This window comes from Argentina silus (genome assembly GCF_951799395.1).
Source record: "Argentina silus genome assembly, chromosome: 4".
In the NCBI taxonomy this organism is placed as follows: domain Eukaryota; kingdom Metazoa; phylum Chordata; class Actinopteri; order Argentiniformes; family Argentinidae; genus Argentina; species Argentina silus.
The window spans coordinates 25,962,950-25,980,449 of NC_139658.1; the positions used below are offsets into that span (position 1 = coordinate 25,962,950).

The window sequence follows — 17,500 nt, forward strand, 5'->3', positions numbered from 1 at the left end:
AGGGACCGCTGCAGTTTTCAGACCGTCTGCAGTGGCTTTTCCTTCCTTCCTTTGTTCACCATAGACCACCTGCTGGAACGTCTCCCAGGAACAAGGGGAGGGGAGACCAGACAGTGTCCTGAGTCGCAGACAGGCCCTCATGTATAAACATACAGAGACAGTCCCCATCAAGCATCAACAAGCTCTCAGGATGAGCACCTCACATCTGTGTCAAACGTCAACGCTCTCTCCTGTTAGAGTGGCCATGTTTGGACCGGACCCACACGGCCGGTCCTATTGAGCCTTGCCCTGGAGTGGACTCTCTGGGGCTCTGGTCAAGGTCATGGATGTTTGGATCCTGGATCAGCTGGGGTTTGATGGAGAGGGTCTGCTCTGACCTCCCTTCCAGGCCAGAGACTCAACCCTCCTCTGCTGCTTCCTCCTGCCCCGGCTCAGCGGGTCCCAGGGGGGGGGTTTCTCGTCAGCTGACCAGCTTGTGGAAAATGTGAGCTTCTCCCAGTGGACTAGCAGAGGGGTAAACAGTCATAAACACTGTGTTCCCATACAGTACAACCTCCTACGTACAGGACTGTGTATTTCTCTCACTCTCTGTCTCCCTCTCTCTCTCTCTCTCTCTGTCTCTCTTTGTGTATGCCTCTCTATCTCTGTCTCTGTCTCTCTCTATCTCTCTGTCTCTCTCTCTCCTTGTGTATGTCTATCTCTCTGTCTCTCTCTCTCTCTTTCTCACTCTCTCTCACTCACTCTCACTCACTCACTCTCTCTCCTTGTGTATGTCTCTCTCTCTCTCTCTCTCTCTCTCTCTTTCTCACTCTCTCTCACTCACTCTCACTCACTCACTCTCTCTCCTTGTGTATGTCTCTCTCTCTCTCTCTCTCTCTCTCTCTCTGTGGATTCAGACTCTCTGCTAAAGTACACAAACAGTTGAGATTAACTTCTCATTACTGCTTCTCTCGTGTTCCTGTAGTGTGTTCTCTGGCTCGTGTTCCTGTAGTGTGTTCTCTGGCTCGTGTGTGGGAACGTGAGCCGCTGTTTATCAGAAGCCTCTTGGAAATGAGATGGTGCGTCTCAGGGGCTGTATCCTGTCAGCAAAACCTAGAAAACTATTCTAACAACGCAAAGTAGGAAGTTTACTGTCTGCCTCATTTGGTTTATAGATGAATGTATTGATATAAAACGACGGGTCCCCTTCAGGTCATTCTGAGGCTACTGCCTGATGGGAAAAAGAGCATGGAGACGATGATGTCATGGAAAGTCAGTTATCTCAGACTTAAAACGACCAATCGTGGGAAAGAAAATGTTGAAGCTGTAACAGCTACCTCTGTAGGGCCTCAAAGAGACCCGATGAACACCCTGCACATCTACGGGCCGTTTCCTCTAGCCGACGCTGACTTCCTCTTCCTTTAGTCAAATAGGTTAGCTCCTGCGTAACTCCTAACCCGGCTGTGACGCACGGGACGCTCATCAAAGGGAACCAGGATCACAGGAACGGACGCCGCCGTTTCAGACGGCTTCATTTCAAAGGCATACAGTACAACATGAGCGTCACAACGTTAAACAGCTGTTCTTTCTCTGTTTTTTTACCTGTCCCTAAGACAGGTAGATAGATCACGTCCCTGACACCTGCACTCAGAGGGCCGGGCCAGAAGGGAACCCTGCAGAACCGATGGTTCACAACTCAATCATGACATTGTTTTCCCCCTGTTCTACATCATTAGCACATGCATTGTTTACACATGTCAGCGTTGGTATTTCCTGGACTTTCACAAACAGAGAAGATAAAGAACATGCTCTTACTCTCAGACTCCTGGTGGTGGAGGAAGGTGAGGCTGGTGACCCGTCGGAGGGAGACCTCATGGTCGCGCGGGGCTGGTCCTTGTGGCGGGAGAACAGAGATGACATCGCTTCAGGCTGCTGCTCTCCTGCATGGGGCTGAAGTTAGAGAATAAACGATCCCATCGCAGACAGACAACCCTGGGGGGATGGGAGAAGTGTCCTTGTCCCAGGAATGGTGACAGGCAGAGCTGTTTCCAGGTTATCTGATAAAGATTGTGATCTCCAGATGAGGATGTGTGATGATCAGATGATGGTGTGGTGAGTGAGGTGATGAAGCAGAGAGCTGAGATGAGACGGAGAGTTGCAGAAGTGTGACCCACAGATCAGAGCTCTGCTCTGGAGGAAGTAGAAAGTGGGCGGGCTGAAGCAGGCTGTGGCCTTGACAACAGCTAACCCTCTGAGACAAACTAAACTTAACCCTCTGAGACAAACTAACCCTAACCCTCTAACTAACCCTAACCCTCTAACTAACCCTAACCCTCTGAGACTAACTAACCCTAACCCTCTAACTAACCCTAACCCTCTGAGACTAACTAACCCTAACCCTCTGAGACTAACTAACCCTAACCCTCTAACTAACCCTAACCCTCTGAGACTAACTAACCCTAACCCTCTAACTAAACCTAACCCTCTAACTAACCCTAACCCTCTAACTAACCCTAACCCTCTAACTAACCCTCTGAGACTAATACTTTCCAATACTTCCCTAAGAGGGGCTCAGAGCATCGGGTAAATAAGTGACAGTAGCGTACTGTATGACATCTGTCACGTCTCCATGCAACAGCCCTGTATGTGTAGGGACAGTGACCAGGAACACAAGGTCGTCTATTCTGGCTGGGTAAACACCACTGCACCACTGTTCCTAGCCAAAGTACTTACAAGATCACATTACTCCTGATAACATCAATATTGGATGTAAAACACATTTGATCCAATTACACACCCCCAGTGATGTTGAAAAAATAAAAATCTAACTAGTTTTCTTCCTTTCTCTGGTACTGTGACTTGTTCTTATCGAAGGTTTAACTTACGATGACTGATGACACAGACCGAAGACAAATGTACTTATTGTCAGTGGGTTTGGACAGAAGCCTCTGCTGAATGACCTAAATGTAAGATGATGTGTAGACATTGGCGCCCCCCAGTGGCCTGAGGAAGGAAGTTCAAAAGCCTGACAAAGACACGGGTGGCAAAAGAACAGCATGTTCAGTTCCAGGGAACCTACTCTCTAGTCTCCTCACAAGAACAGCGTGTTCCCCTCGGTGCTGGTGCCAGCTATAGGTCCAGCTTCCACCAGAAATAACCGTCTGGGAGAAGCTGTGGCCGGTGGTGTTCTGTTACTGAACTGTAACACAGTATAGCATATGTGTACATGTCTAAATGCATTCCATTCTCTTTAAGTCTTTCAATAAAATCTACAGTACCTTCCAATATACCACAGGCTCCATCTCAGCAATGATATCACACATTATGCAAAGCAAATAAAAGAACAGATGCAGTGAAGTAATGTTAAATGTAAAAACATTTTATTTCAGAAGTGCATTATCGTCGATGAGATGCACTCTGCCGGTTTGAAAATGTCATAGGTCTTATTCAGAAATAAACAGGCACTCATCCAGTTTAGAGTCATTGACACTTACGACAACTGATTTAAATCCATCTTCCTGTTGAACACTATAGCATTTGTTTTATCAAATGCAAATATTCAAATCTTAATTTCTGTATGCAATATTTTAGTAATGACATTCACATCTGAAACAATATCAAATATCTTCAAGTTCTTTGGATCTGCTAAAGTCTTTTGATCTGCTGTTCCCTTAAATTAGCCAGTTTCTCAACACTAGAAACTGCTGCTACGAACTACAGAGTTCATCTCTCAGCAGACTTTAATATTCATACTGTTTAATATGAAACACTCCTGTCAGTGACTGGCATGGCTGTGTTCTTCTCTGTGATATTTCTGGTCTCTTATGAGACAACTGTGTTTGAATGTAGGAGGAGCCAAAAACCTTTTGGTTGAGTTAGAATGTCTTAGTCTACGTAGAAAAATATTTTCTACACATCCGTAAGACTTCACCATGTTTCCATTCATTACTGACAATACGATAAAGTATCAAATACCAAAATGGCTGATCATGTAGCCGTACCTGAGCAAGTCAGACGTGCCTGTACTTACTCCTCATCCTCCACAATCTCTTCTTCAGTAACTTCTTCTTCCAATGACTCCTCAACTAGCTGTTCCGCTGGCTCTTCTTCTGTAACTTCCTCTTCTGCCACTTCCTCCTCCACTTCCTGTTCCAGTGGCAGCTCCTCGATAACTTCCTCCTCAAGAAGTTCCTCCTCCTCAGCTTCCTGCTCTTCTACTTGCTCCTCCTCCTCCTGCTCCTCCTGCTCCTCTGTGACCTCCTCCTGCTCCTCCTCCCCCACGGTTGAGGCCTCCTCCTCCTCCTTCTCCTCTGAGACCAGGGCCTCCTCCTCAGGCTGAACCTCCTCCTGTGGTTCAGAGCCAGGTTGACCTTCGTTCACCAGCTGGAACATGGACTTCAGTCAGAACATTCAATAGGACAACTCACACAAAGTACAGCTTGGGTCTGAAACAGTTACATATTTACAATGTATGTACCTCTCAAATATGAGTTATGTATTTGTCCTGTATTCTTGACCCTATGAAGATAAAACCCTATGCTTTTCTCTGACCAGATTAGTTGTTTACAGAACAGAGTGGTCTATTAAGTGGGGGGGGGCGGGGGTGTCCTACCTGGCTGTGGACGGCCTCCAGCTTGGTCCTGAGGTTCATGTGGATGCTATGGGAGCTGCTGTGATGCTCATCCAGGGTCTTCTTCACGGACTGGAGCTTCTCCTCCAGAGCCAGGGCCCGCTTCGCCTGCTCCGACACCAGCAGATCCCTGAGACAGAGACAGAACAGCCCTGGGCCATCAGAACCGAACCAGCAGCTGGGTTATCAGAACCAGTAGCTGGGTTATCAGAACCAGCAGCTGGGTTATCAGAACCAGTAGCTGGGTTATCAGAACCAGTAGCTGGGTTATCAGAACCGGTAGCTGGGTTATCAGAACCAGTAGCTGGGTTATCAGAACCAGCAGCTGGGTTATCAGAACCAGTAGCTGAGAGTAATACAAAGATGGAGAGTGGAACCATGTATAACCGGCAGGGTTTTGAACCCGAGTTTCAAACACAAGCGTCAACCTTTTGTACATCACGATGCACCTTTTTGTTTGGGCACATGAATGAAATGACTTCTATTTTTGCAATCTCTGCATTATTTCCATGTTTCCGAGAGCCTTGTGGCTTCCTACTAAGCAGTGAGCAAGTTAATCCATTTCCTGAACACTGAAGACGGGGCTACCTCATTGCTAGAGCTTCCAAACCACCTCCACTACACATGCATAACATGAGGCATAACGAGGCTGATGTTGAGATGGTAAACACCCCCACCATCCGCGCTGTCCAATAGCTAGCTTTTCGATAGCGTGAACTGAATTGCGGGGCGACTGTTTGCAACAACTGGACGTCTGTTTGACTTACTTTATGACAACCACCTCGAGATTGTTGGTCTCCAGCGCTGCTCTGGTGACCTCCAGAGACCCCCTCAGTTCCCCCAGCTCCGTGACCTGTCCCTCCAGCAGCATGGCCAGCCCGTCCACCGCCGCCAGCTGCTGGTCCAGCCTGGCCCTGGTTCTGGTCACCGTGCCGGTCAGCCCCGCCACGCTCACCGCCAGCGCAGAGTTGGAGCTCAAAAAGGCCGCCAGGCTCTGTTTCACCGCCTCCACCTCCTGGCTGTGGTTGGTCATGGCGGCCCACAGGACCTCCGTGGAGACGGCCACCTGCTGCATCTCAGCCAGACGAACGTCCATCTCGGAGCGGAGGGCCCATATCTGGGAGCTCAGGTCGGAGTTCTGCAGCCGCTCTGCCGTTGCCAGGACGACCTCAGTCTTCACCTGGCCCTGCCTCTGGGCCTCCTCCAGAACCCGGAGCCTCTCCTCCATCAGACCTTCAGAACTCAGCTTGAGATAAACAGATGAGCAGACATGAGTTTGCGCTGTAGTTGATGTATAGTTATAACCAGGGACGGACTCAGACAACAACAGACTCAGACGGCCCTGGACTTTCAGCCGATATGGGGGAGAGGGGGGGAACACAGATGAACCCGGTGTTCCAGATGGCCAGTCTGCTACTCATTATAACCTTGTAAATTACACTGCAATTCTGACCTTGGCAGTTGTGTTGTTTCATTGTGACATTCATTTAGTTAAGCTATAATAACTTTGTAATAACGCCTTAATGCTTTGGTATTGAATGAGAATATGACGTCATGTGAACATGGAATAGAATACGTTCTCACTTTTAAAATCAACTCTGAACAGTAATGCCTTCCACTCATACATACATACAGCATATCTGCAGTTGCGAAAACGTCTCAGCGGTGCTGACAGGCCGAGGAGGAACGTGACTATTTATAACAGGTGTTTGTCATGTTAACAAATGTCAATTCGACTCATTTCAACGTGGTTGGGAAACGTGATCATGGATTTGCGTGTTAGTATGATTATAAATAGCAAAAGTAAAAAAAAAAACCGCATGTTGTCAGGAACATAAGCGCTGTATGCGCATTTGGGCGCTTCAGTCAATGTCCAAATAGTCTTATCACAGCTGAAATGTATCTCCAAAACAAATAAACGCACAGCCATTCTCAGACAACACATTAGATTGACATATTGATGAGATTAAGTACAGTCTATCATTCAGGTGAGAGTTACCTGTGCGTCTCTCACCCCCAGCCCCTGCTGGACCTTCACCATCCTCATCTGCATGGCGGTGAAGGACTCTGACAGCTGGTCGATGGAGTTCTGCTGCTGCGTGCAGAACCAGCCCACGGTGGACCCTCCAAGGGCGATCAGAAGGAACAATATGCACGGTAGGACATACCCCCCGGTTCCGTTAGATCTCCGGGACTCGGGCACCGGCGATTCCAGTAAGAACGAGCCGTCCTCCAGTTTGTTCCCGTTCTTTGATTTGCGTTTGGTCATTCTGGAGAGGAGAGAGACGCACGAGGTCCAGACGGTCCGCAGGTAGTCAAATCGGTGTGTGTGTCGGGTTTGTGTGTGTCGGGTGCCCCAATTTATTTCGATAGCATGCTCTCTCTATTTCCCAAGACCCCTTTCATTCATTGGACCCGACAGTGATAATGGCAGGGGGCGTGGCACGCAGGAGCCCGTAGTTTTAGTCTAATGTAGATATGCCATTTAGCTGACGCTTTTATCCAAAGCGACTTACATTACAGTAAGTGCATACATTTCAGTATATATGATCCCAGCGGGAATCAAACCCACAACCTAAGCGTTGTTAGCGGCATGCTCTACCAACTGAGCCACAGAGGACCACAGAGGACCACAATGTGACATAACCGTCTACAGGCGACCCTCTGGTGTTCCGCGAGTCTCTTTGTTTGCGGATGTAACGGACCCTTTGCTTCTCCTCTAGAAATGGGTTTGCTGTTGTTCAAACGCCATGGTTGTTTTAAGTTGCTTGATTTAATTGCAATTACTTGAATAGATCATAACTCCCCAATGCTGATGTGAATAGTTTAACCCTCAGGCTATCTGACATACAATTGTATTGTGTGCTATTGTACGCCTAATATCACTTCTAGAAAAATAACTACATTTCTTTATTTTTTATTATTTTCTACATTGTAGATTAATATTGAAGACATCAAAACTATGAAGGAACACATATGGAATTATGTAGTAAACAAAAAAGTGTTAAACAAACCAAAATATGGTTTATATTGTAGATTCTTCAAAGTAGCTACCTTTTGCTTTGATGACAGCTTTGCACACTCTTGGCAAGGTGTGTCCAAACATATATATATATATGATGACAGTGAAGCATTTTCTCTTGTTTTGGCCCTACACTCCAAAAGTTTGGATTTTAAATCAAACCAGCTCTGTGAGGTTAAAGTAGAGATTCTCAGCTTTTATTTCATGGTATTTGTGTGCATACTGGTTTCAGAAATTACAACACTTTTTATGCATAGTCCCCCTATTTCAGGGTACACAGTCATGGTGTCAACAACAACATAAACAGTCATGGCATCAACAGAACATCAGAACAGGGCGGGTTCTGAACATCTGAACAGGGCGGGTGGACTAAAGAACTAAAGCCTATTTCATCACACAAGACAGGATGCAGGATCTCTCTGCCTCTCATCACTCGTCCTCAACGATCAACCAGAATAAATCATGTACTGGTTTGAGCTGCTGCCATTTAGTGATCTGTTTGAACTCTTCACTCTGAAAAAAAAAACAGATGGTACATGGTTATCTCTACAAATACTACACTGTAGCCGAGGGCGGTACAATACGCAGAATATATTATGATATAGTTTAGTCATGTTTCTTTCTGTATAATCAATCTTAATCAGACATGACGAGTACAGCACAGTTGTAGAGAAGAGTACCTCTGACAGATAGTTTAGTAGAACACTCCACCCTCCCCAGGGCGTTGTCAGCGATGACCTTGTACTCTCCGGTGTCCTTGGGTCCGACCCTCAGGATGAGCATGGAGCAGACGCCACAGGTGTTGGTGATGAGGTAGTTGGTGTTGGTGTTGAGGCTGACATTGTCACGGTACCAGGTGACATGGGGGGCGGGGTCACCCTTCACGGCACAGCTCATGTAGCACTCGTACCCCTGGGGGGCACTGCGCTGTCGCAGGGACACCAGGAACGACGGCGCCACCTGGAAGTCAAAGCCGTTGAACTCTGGCGTGTCCATGAGGAACCTCTCTGAGACGCAGCAACGAGAGAGAGAGAGAGAGAGAGAGAGAGACAGAGAGAGAAAGAGAGAGAGAGAGACAGAGAGAGAGACAGAGAGAGAGAGAGAGAGAGAGAGAGAGAGAGAGAGGGAAATGATCCCCTTCAATTCATTTCAGTTGTTAAGGACATTTAAATGGAAATGGGAAACCATTGAGTTCTCTGTTTACTTTTAGACACAATGCTGTATGGATGGAGGCTGTATGGATGGAGGCTGTATGGATGGGAGCTGTATGGATGGGAGCTGTATGGATGGGAGCTGTATGGATGGAGGCTGTATGGATGGAGGCTGTATGGATGGGAGCTGTATGGATGGGAGCTGTATGGATGGGAGCTGTATGGATGGGAGCTGTATGGATGGAGGCTGTATGGATGGAGGCTGTATGGATGGGAGCTGTATGGATGGGAGCTGTATGGATGGAGGCTGTATGGATGGAGGCTGTATGGATGGAGGCTGTATGGATGGGAACTGTATGGATGGAGGCTGTATGGATGGAGGCTGTATGGATGGAGGCTGTATGGATGGGAGCTGTATGGATGGAGGCTGTATGGATGGGAGCTGTATGGATGGGAGCTGTATGGATGGAGGCTGTATGGATGGGAGCTGTATGGATGGAGGCTGTATGGATGGAGGCTGTATGGATGGGAGCTGTATGGATGGAGGCTGTATGGATGGGAGCTGTATGGATGGGAGCTGTATGGATGGGAGCTGTATGGATGGGAGCTGTATGGATGGGAGCTGTATGGATGGAGGCTGTATGGATGGGAGCTGTATGGATGGAGGCTGTATGGATGGGAGCTGTATGGATGGAGGCTGTATGGATGGAGGCTGTATGGATGGGGGCTGTATGGATGGGGGCTGTATGGATGTATAATATATAATAATAATACTGTAATAATACTATAATAATACTGTAATAATAATACTATAATAATAATACAGTAATAATAATACAGTAATAATAATACAGTAATAATAATACTATAATAATACTGTAATAATAATACAGTAATAATAATACAGTAATAATAATACAGTAATAATAATACAGTAATAATAATACTATAATAATACTGTAATAATAATACTGTAATAATAATACTATAATAATAATACTATAATAATAATACTGTAATAATACTGTAATAATAATACTATAATAATAATACTATAATAATAATACTGTAATGACATTGATAGTGAACACATGTGACCACGACACCAACCTCGTCTCTTCTGGGTCCCCCAGGTCGGGGACTCGGAGGGTTCGGAGAGGCCCATGTCGTTCTTAGCAAACACCCTGAAGTAGTACTCCCTCCCTGGCATGATGTTGATGATGGTCAGCTTGTTGTTGAAGAGGTTGTCTTTGACGACCCTCCAGGTGCGTTTGACGGAGTCTCTCTTGGACACCCGGTAGTGCAGCCTGTCGTCTCTCTTCTCGTCTGGAGAGGGAGTCCAGGTCACGGTCACCGTGCCTGGCACGTTCTGCTCCAGCTCCACCGGGCCCGGGGGCTTGGGGTCATCTGGAGGTCACAGGTCAGACACAGGGTCATCTCCTCTATACAGCTGGAGTTGGTTATTACTTCGAGGTGGATAGCAAAAAAAAAGCTTAGCTTGATTTACCTTACCTGTCAGCATAACAAATTAGCTAGTAGTCTATAAGTGAATGAATACCCTGGCGTTGTATTTCTGGATTAAATGTTGATCTGCTGAAAAACAAAATAGTAATATAAAACATCTTAAAATCATGACCGGCCATCTTTGACGTTCACCTGTCACTCTGATCTCAACGCTGAAGGTCTCCTGGCCGACCATGTTCTTGACTATTATGGTATAGATTCCTGTGTCCGAGCGCTCGGATGTCGGGATCAGGAGCTGTGAGCCGATGTCAGAGTTGCTGACGGTCACACGTCTAGACACGGCCAAGTCGTCCTTCAGCCAGGTGATGTCTGGCATGGGAGAGGCCTGAGGAACACGCAAGAATGAGAAGCTGAAGACTTTGACTACATGAGCAGGATTCTACGGCGGCCATTACAGGACAGTTCTGTTTATCTGGAGTGATCTTGTTATACTTCATCATGTTTGTTGACAGTTTAACGTGTGCCACGTTACCTCAAAGGCAATGTTGATGCGTGCGGTGTTCCCCTCCTTCACCACCAGGAAGCTCTTCCTCTTGTTGTCTGTAAACCGTGGCCTCACTTCCAGGGAGAATAACCAAATATCTGTCAGAGATTCATTGCTCTCTGCAAGACCTAGATTCACTCTCACCTTTCTAGAGAAGACCAAATCTCTTTTCCTTAGAAAGATCAATAACAGAACAAGTGATTTAAAGTGACAGATACGTCTTACCAGGGGGAGGCATGGCGATGAGGTAGTCATCGAAGCCTTGGGGCACCCCATCACCCCCGTAGTTGGTGGCGACCACCCTCACCCAGTACATGGCCATCGCCTTTAGACCAATCACATTGAAGGATGTGGGGATCACGGGGATGGGGTTACAACGAGTCCAGTCGGGGTCCCCCGTTGGTCTGATCTCCACAAAGTAGCCTTCGGCCTCATCCTCCACCCTCTTCACTATCTTTGGTTTCTTCCAAGCCAGAGAAAACGTAGTGTAGGAGGAGGATGTTAACTTTAGGTCTATAACTTTACCAGGGGGTTCTGGAATAACAGCAATGTGATGGTTATTGTTTCGGTTGAAATGGACTCGACTGTGGTCGTTGATGGACTCTACATTTATGAACAAAATACTTCCATGTGAGTTAGTAAATGTGATGTTGAAGCGACAGGCAGTTCTAGTATAATTTCAAAACCAAGAAACGTTCAGCGTTGACTTACTCTTGGGGTCTCTAGCAAAGACAACAGCAGAAGGCGGGCTGGGCTCGCCAGCGCCAGAGAGGTTGATTGCCGTCACTCGAAACTCATACGCTGTCCCCTCAGTAACATCTCTCTCTCCATATTTAGTTTCTAAGAGAAGAAGAAGAAGAAGAAGAAGAAGAAGAAGAGGAAGAAGAAGAGGAAAAAGAAGAAGAAGAAGAAGAAGAAGAAGAAGAAGAAGAAGAGGAAGAAGAAGAGGAAGAAGAAGTCAGAGCTGCATTAGAGATTCATTATGAATCCATATCCAATGAAGCTCCATATGTTCTGCATGACATGGCTTGACCCCTAGTTCAGAACTAGTCTGCATTGCACAGCACATTTCCAAGAAAGACTACTTTGTTTTTGCCCAGCCCCCCCCCCCCCCCCCCCTCACCGTAGGACCTAAGTACTTTGTTTGTTTTATTTATTTTAACAGTTGTTACATATACCTCTTATATACTAGATTACTTTTTATTGTATGTTATCATCAACAAACACCAACTAAGAGGAGACCAGACCTTTGATAGTCTCGCCCATGTTGACAGCGACCCAGATGTTGCTGCCCTTCTTGCGTTTCTCCAGGTTGTATCCCAGGATGTTGGTTCCTCCGGTGTTGGGAGGAGGAGCCCACGCCAGGTTGATGCAGTCCTTGAAGGCACTGACCACTTTGGGGGCAGCAGGGGTTCCTGGGTAGCCTAGAAGGACATTAACACACCGTTTGACTTACTGTTTTGTTCATCTGAGAGGACGATTCCTTCTAGAAATCACTTTCTTATCTGCTTTTTTATCTGAGAATACAAAATACTCTTTAGAATGCAGGAGAGGCCCGGTTGTTTTTTCCAGCCGGTGTGTGTGGGGAGATGTTGGTCTTACGCAACACGCCAGCCTGTATGTCCTCCGTCTCCAACGCCTCGCTGACCCCCTCCTCGTTCTGGGCCTTGACCCGGTAGCAGTATCTCTTCCCAGGTTCTACCTCAGTGTCCCGGTAGCTTGGTGGGTCACCGGGGATCCCGCCCTTCTCTTGCCATTTATTCAGGCCTACTTGCTGTCGCTCTATGAGGTAGTTTGTCACTGGACAGCCACCATCATCTTTTGGAGGTCTCCATTTGAACTCAACTGAGGTCAGAGCGCTTTCTACAATCTCCACAGGTCCTTGGGGCTTGGTAGGCTTGTCTGCGTTGAGAGAGAGAGACAACTGGATGACATGGTCTCACAAGAGAATGCTGAAGTGAAATTCCATAAAACGACTCAATCAAAGAAAGCGTGATGTTGTAAGCCTCACAAAAAGAGACGTACCGCAGAGTGAAGTTGTTATGTTTTTAGCATCTGTAGCATAGTTACCTGTTCTACCTGGTTTTATTATTTTACTTACCAAGCACAATGAGTTTGGAAATGGCCTCTACTGAACCAAAGTCATTCTTGAGTTTGATCTTGACGTCTCCCATGTCTTTCCTTTGGCACTTGCTGAGTCGCAGCAGGCTGTAGGAGGCCGTGGTGTCCATCTGGACATTGAGGCCGCTCAGGAGCTCATCATCATCCTTGAACCACTGCACCTTCATGGGGTCTCCGCCCGAGAAGGGCAGCTTGAACTCTGCTGTCTCGCCTGCTCTCACGATCACAGGCTGGGAGAACCTACCAAGGGCATCCAGGTCAAAGGTCGGAGGGTCTGAAGCGGAAAAGAAAGTCATCCAATTGAGACTTTCACAGCTTAGTTACCACAGCTTTGTTTAATACTCAATGGTGATTGGCTGGAGGTTTTATTGTCACATTTTATCGTATGATTTTCATTATCTATTTTTTCACAATAGGGCTTTAAGGGCCAATCTGAGATTGGTATATCAATGTTTTGACTTGAAATTAATTCTATAAAGCCATTGATTCTTCAACAATATAACTTATAAATGCCTCCTGAGCTTAGTTCAGCTGTCTTACCCCATCCATAACCCCACCTATAAGCTTGTCTTACTCCATTGTTTGTAAACAATGCAATCATAAACAAACACTGTACAGCTTCAAAACATGGTTAAAACTATAATCTTGTTTGGATGGTGATCCTTGCATCCATAGCTCCGTCTATGAATTTCAGAGTGGTTACATTTCTCCAGCACCGTCCCTCAGCTGTTTACCAAACAAAGAGTGGGGAGGGCTGCTCTGTTGTTGTTTAAATCCCAGATTGCCCCTTTAAAGTAAGGGTTCTAATCAAGGGAACAGAAACAACAGCAACAACAGCTACCATCCTCTGCTGCTGTGTCTCACCCTGGACGGTGAGGGAGGCCTCTGATTTACGTCCGTCCGCCTCAAAGCGATACACTCCTGCGTTGTCCTTCTGGCAGCTGTCAATCACCAGCCTGTGCAGGGCACCATCTTTAATGATCCTCACCCCGTCCCCGTCTTTCAGCTAGCAGAAACAGAAGAGGCATCATTTCATCAGACACCGACGTTAAAACAATGTTGTGCTATTCAGCTGTTTGATAGCATCTCAGTTCATGAAGAGGCTTCATTTCCACTTTCAACAAATAGATTGTTTGTTATTCAGCTGTTTAGTCGAGTCATTTCCGCCGTTCCCTCTGATGACGACTGTGTTTATCCCATTGAGATTCTATGCTGTTTAAACATAAATCAAATCAAATGAAATCACATTTTAATGGTCATTTACACAATATACAAGATACAATATAATGAAATGCTTTAGATTAAGCACCTCATCAACACCGTCACCAATCAAACAATAACAATTATAAAGAAACTCTAGAAGAAACTCTGCTGCATGGTGATAGCCACTATGATAGCCATTCATAGTTTCCTGCTGCTCTATCTATCTCTTAGCCTCACCAGGGGGTCATGCTAACATCTCTTAGCCTCACCAGGGGGTCATGCTAACATCTCTTAGCCTCACCAGGGGGTCATGCTAACATCTCTTAGCCTCACCAGGGGGTCATGCTAACATCTCTTAGCCTCACCAGGGGGTCATGCTAACATCTCTTAGCCTCACCAGGGTGGTCATGCTAACGTCTGTCAGGGTGGTCATGCTAACGTCTGTCAGGGTGGTCACGCTAACGTCTGTCAGGGTGGTCATGCTAATGTCTGTCAGGGTGGCCATACTAACGTCTGTCAGGGTGGTCACGCTAACGTCTGTCAGGGTGGTCATGCTAATGTCTGTCAGGGTGGTCATGATAACGTCTGTCAGGGTGGTCATGCTAATGTCTGTCAGGGTGGTCATGATAACGTCTGTCAGGGTGGTCATGCTAACGTCTGTCAGGGTGGTCATGCTAACGTCTGTCAGGGTGGTCATGCTAACGTCTGTCAGGGTGGTCATGCTAACGTCTGTCAGGGTGGTCATGCTAACGTCTGTCAGGGTGGTCATGCTAACGTCTGTCAGGGTGGTCATGCTAACGTCTGTCAGGGTGGTCATGCTAACGTCTGTCAGGGTGGTAATCTCTCACCTCCTTCCCGTCTTTGTACCAGACCCCCTTACAGCCCTCACTGCTCAGCTTGCAGGACAGTTCTGCTGGGCGGCCCAGTTTACCTGCCACATCTGACAGCCCACTGATGAACTGAACACCTACATCTGAACATCGGTAAAGACGGCAGAATTTGTCAGATTATACCGAACAATATCACAATCAAAATGGATGAAAAAAATAATGTTTACTCTTTCTGCAGCACACAATACACGTTTATAAACTCTGAACATGAGCACATACACAGATGCAAGGACACACTGAAATCCTGATTGTGTGTGTGTGTGTGTTTGTGTGTGTGTGTTTGTGTGTGTGTGTGTGTGTGTGTTTGTGTGTGTGTGTGTACAAATGCAAGTGGGCGATACATAGTTTGATACAAGAGAATCAAGGTGGTGAAATATCAGTGCATCAAAGTATCTCAACCCAGCAGTAACACCCTCCAGCCAGCTGGTACATGTCTCCCTCTACTGCTGTCTGTGAGGTACTGCAAGTGCTGCTCTACTTCTGACTCAACTCTCAAAGGGCACACTGCAAACAGGGCTGCCCTTATGAATCTGAAGAGGGTATAATTCTAAAATATTGCATTCAATGAATCATCAAACTGTCTCTCAACGAGGCTCAGTATCCATGATATATTTCAATGGAGGTAATGACTTTTGTGTCAAGTGCTGCAGTAAGCCACCTTCGTCATTATGACAGCACTCCAAAACATGTCAGGAAGTAGACTGAACCCTAACTAACTCTGAACCCCCGAGCGCTTTCTGAGATTGCTCAGGCACATCATTAATCCTATTTTTGGCAACGACTTCAGATTTTAAAAGTTTGAATTTTCATGGCAGTTGCCTGTTGTTACCTCAGCAGTGTTTTAGGTGATGTATTGTCATCCATATCCATTACATCATGTTTTCTTCTAGCTACTCATAAACCTCAGTTCTTATCATCAGAGAGAGAGAGAGAGAGAGAGAGAGAGAGAGAGAGAGAGAGAGAGAGAGGTGGATTTTGTAACCCCTTACCTATTTTAGTCTCAGGAAGCAAGGGACCAATTCTGACCTTCTTCTTATTCTTATTGTCTCCATCTCCCCCATCTCCCCCAGTCCCATCACCCCCATCACCCCCAGAACCATCTCCAGAACCATCTCCAGAACCATCCTTCCCGTCCCCTCCGTCCCCCCCGTCTCCTCCGCCCCCCCCGTCCCCCCCGTCCCCTCCGTCCCCTCCGTCCCTGGCTCCTGCTGCTGCTGCTGCTGATGCTGCTGCGTCCCTGGCGTCCTTCTCCGCCTGCGCCCGACGGGCCGCTTCCAGGTCATCTTGCTCCTTCTGCAGTTTGGCCTGCTGGTCCAGAGCCTGCTGGTCCAGAGCCTGCTGGTTCTGGTCCACCCCTCCACCTCCAGAGCCGGTGCCTTTGCCTGTCCCATCACCGGCTGACAGGGACATGGAGGAGGAAGAGGTCAGGTTTAGGTTCATTTTACATGGGAGCATTTATAAATTCTTTTTAAAAGTCAATTGTAGATTGTTGACTATTAAGACTATGGGGCATATTCGCAAGGTTTCTGGTTCGATTCCGACCCTCGACATATCTTGCATGTCATCCCTCCTCTCTCTCTCTCTCATCCTTCCTGTCGACCTCTACTGTCCCTAATGCCCAAAAAACATATTTAAACAATGCTATTAAGAGCAGTTGTTAGTTGCTGATGATTGGTCTAGAGTAGCGGTCCCACCTTCCACGGTGAGCGAGGCGCTGCTGGCCGTGATCCCGGCCATGGCGGTGAAGACGCCGCTGTCGGCGGGGGTGCAGTCCTTCACCGTCATCCTGTGAGTGAGCTGGTCCTTGGAGACAGTGATGTCATACTTGTCCCCGTGCTCCAGCGTCTCGTCGTTCCTGAACCAGCCGATCTGGCGGACGGGGTCGGACACGACACACTCAAAGATGGCGCCCTCTCCCTCTTTCGCTTTCACGTCCTTCAGCTTGGCAACGAACTCTGTTGAAATGACTAGAGAGGAAACAAATACACAGAAATGAGATCTGATGTTTTGGAAACATTCACGTACATATATATATATATGTGTATATTGTGCAAATATATGTTGCAGTTTTTAAGAGCACGAATAATTAACTATTTTCCCTATGTGGTCATCTGTTGGTAGAACATGGTGCTAACAACGCTTAGGTTGTGGGTTTGTTTCCCACTGGGACCATATATACTGTACTCACTGCAATCTAAGATACTTTGGATAAAAGCGTCAGCTAAATGGCATATATTATTATTATGTCGGAAAATGGTGGTGAGAACACGCAGTCTCACGGTTTAAGTCTGTGGAGAGAACGTTGGCCTCCTCAACGTCCACCTGGTAGAAGCCAGAGTCCTCCGGCTTCACGTCCTTGATGCTGAACACGTACTTTTCCCCTGACTGCTTCAGGCTGTGCCTCAACCCATCATCATCCCCATTACCATACGGAACTTGGACACCGTCCTTTGAGAAGAAAAATCAGGAAAATAACAATTAGTTAGCAGATAATTG

At 46.8% G+C, this 17,500-nt stretch overlaps 2 protein-coding genes across 2 annotated transcripts in view; both read right to left on the reverse strand.

Annotated features, from left to right (window-relative positions):
* Positions 1 to 2,128, reverse strand: part of ppp1r12b (protein phosphatase 1, regulatory subunit 12B) — an 8,857-nt gene extending 6,729 nt beyond the window's left edge. Inside the window, exon 1 of the mRNA XM_083668683.1 lies at positions 1,795 to 2,128. Coding sequence (XP_083524809.1) covers positions 1,795 to 1,899 — 105 coding nt within the window. The 5' untranslated portion in view covers positions 1,900 to 2,128. The remainder of the gene's footprint in view (positions 1 to 1,794) is intronic.
* Positions 2,129 to 8,267: 6,139 nt separating this feature from the next.
* LOC310803714 (immunoglobulin-like and fibronectin type III domain-containing protein 1) overlaps positions 8,268 to 17,500 on the reverse strand; it is a gene marked incomplete at both ends in the record, with an annotated part of 17,533 nt that continues 8,300 nt past the window's right edge. Inside the window, 14 exons of the mRNA XM_083668568.1 lie at positions 8,268 to 8,638; positions 9,893 to 10,189; positions 10,439 to 10,631; positions 10,779 to 10,864; positions 11,016 to 11,324; positions 11,502 to 11,630; positions 12,038 to 12,214; positions 12,393 to 12,692; positions 12,892 to 13,185; positions 13,776 to 13,917; positions 14,963 to 15,087; positions 15,994 to 16,401; positions 16,699 to 16,971; positions 17,284 to 17,452. Coding sequence (XP_083524694.1) covers positions 8,268 to 8,638; positions 9,893 to 10,189; positions 10,439 to 10,631; positions 10,779 to 10,864; positions 11,016 to 11,324; positions 11,502 to 11,630; positions 12,038 to 12,214; positions 12,393 to 12,692; positions 12,892 to 13,185; positions 13,776 to 13,917; positions 14,963 to 15,087; positions 15,994 to 16,401; positions 16,699 to 16,971; positions 17,284 to 17,452 — 3,273 coding nt within the window. The remainder of the gene's footprint in view (positions 8,639 to 9,892; positions 10,190 to 10,438; positions 10,632 to 10,778; positions 10,865 to 11,015; positions 11,325 to 11,501; positions 11,631 to 12,037; positions 12,215 to 12,392; positions 12,693 to 12,891; positions 13,186 to 13,775; positions 13,918 to 14,962; positions 15,088 to 15,993; positions 16,402 to 16,698; positions 16,972 to 17,283; positions 17,453 to 17,500) is intronic.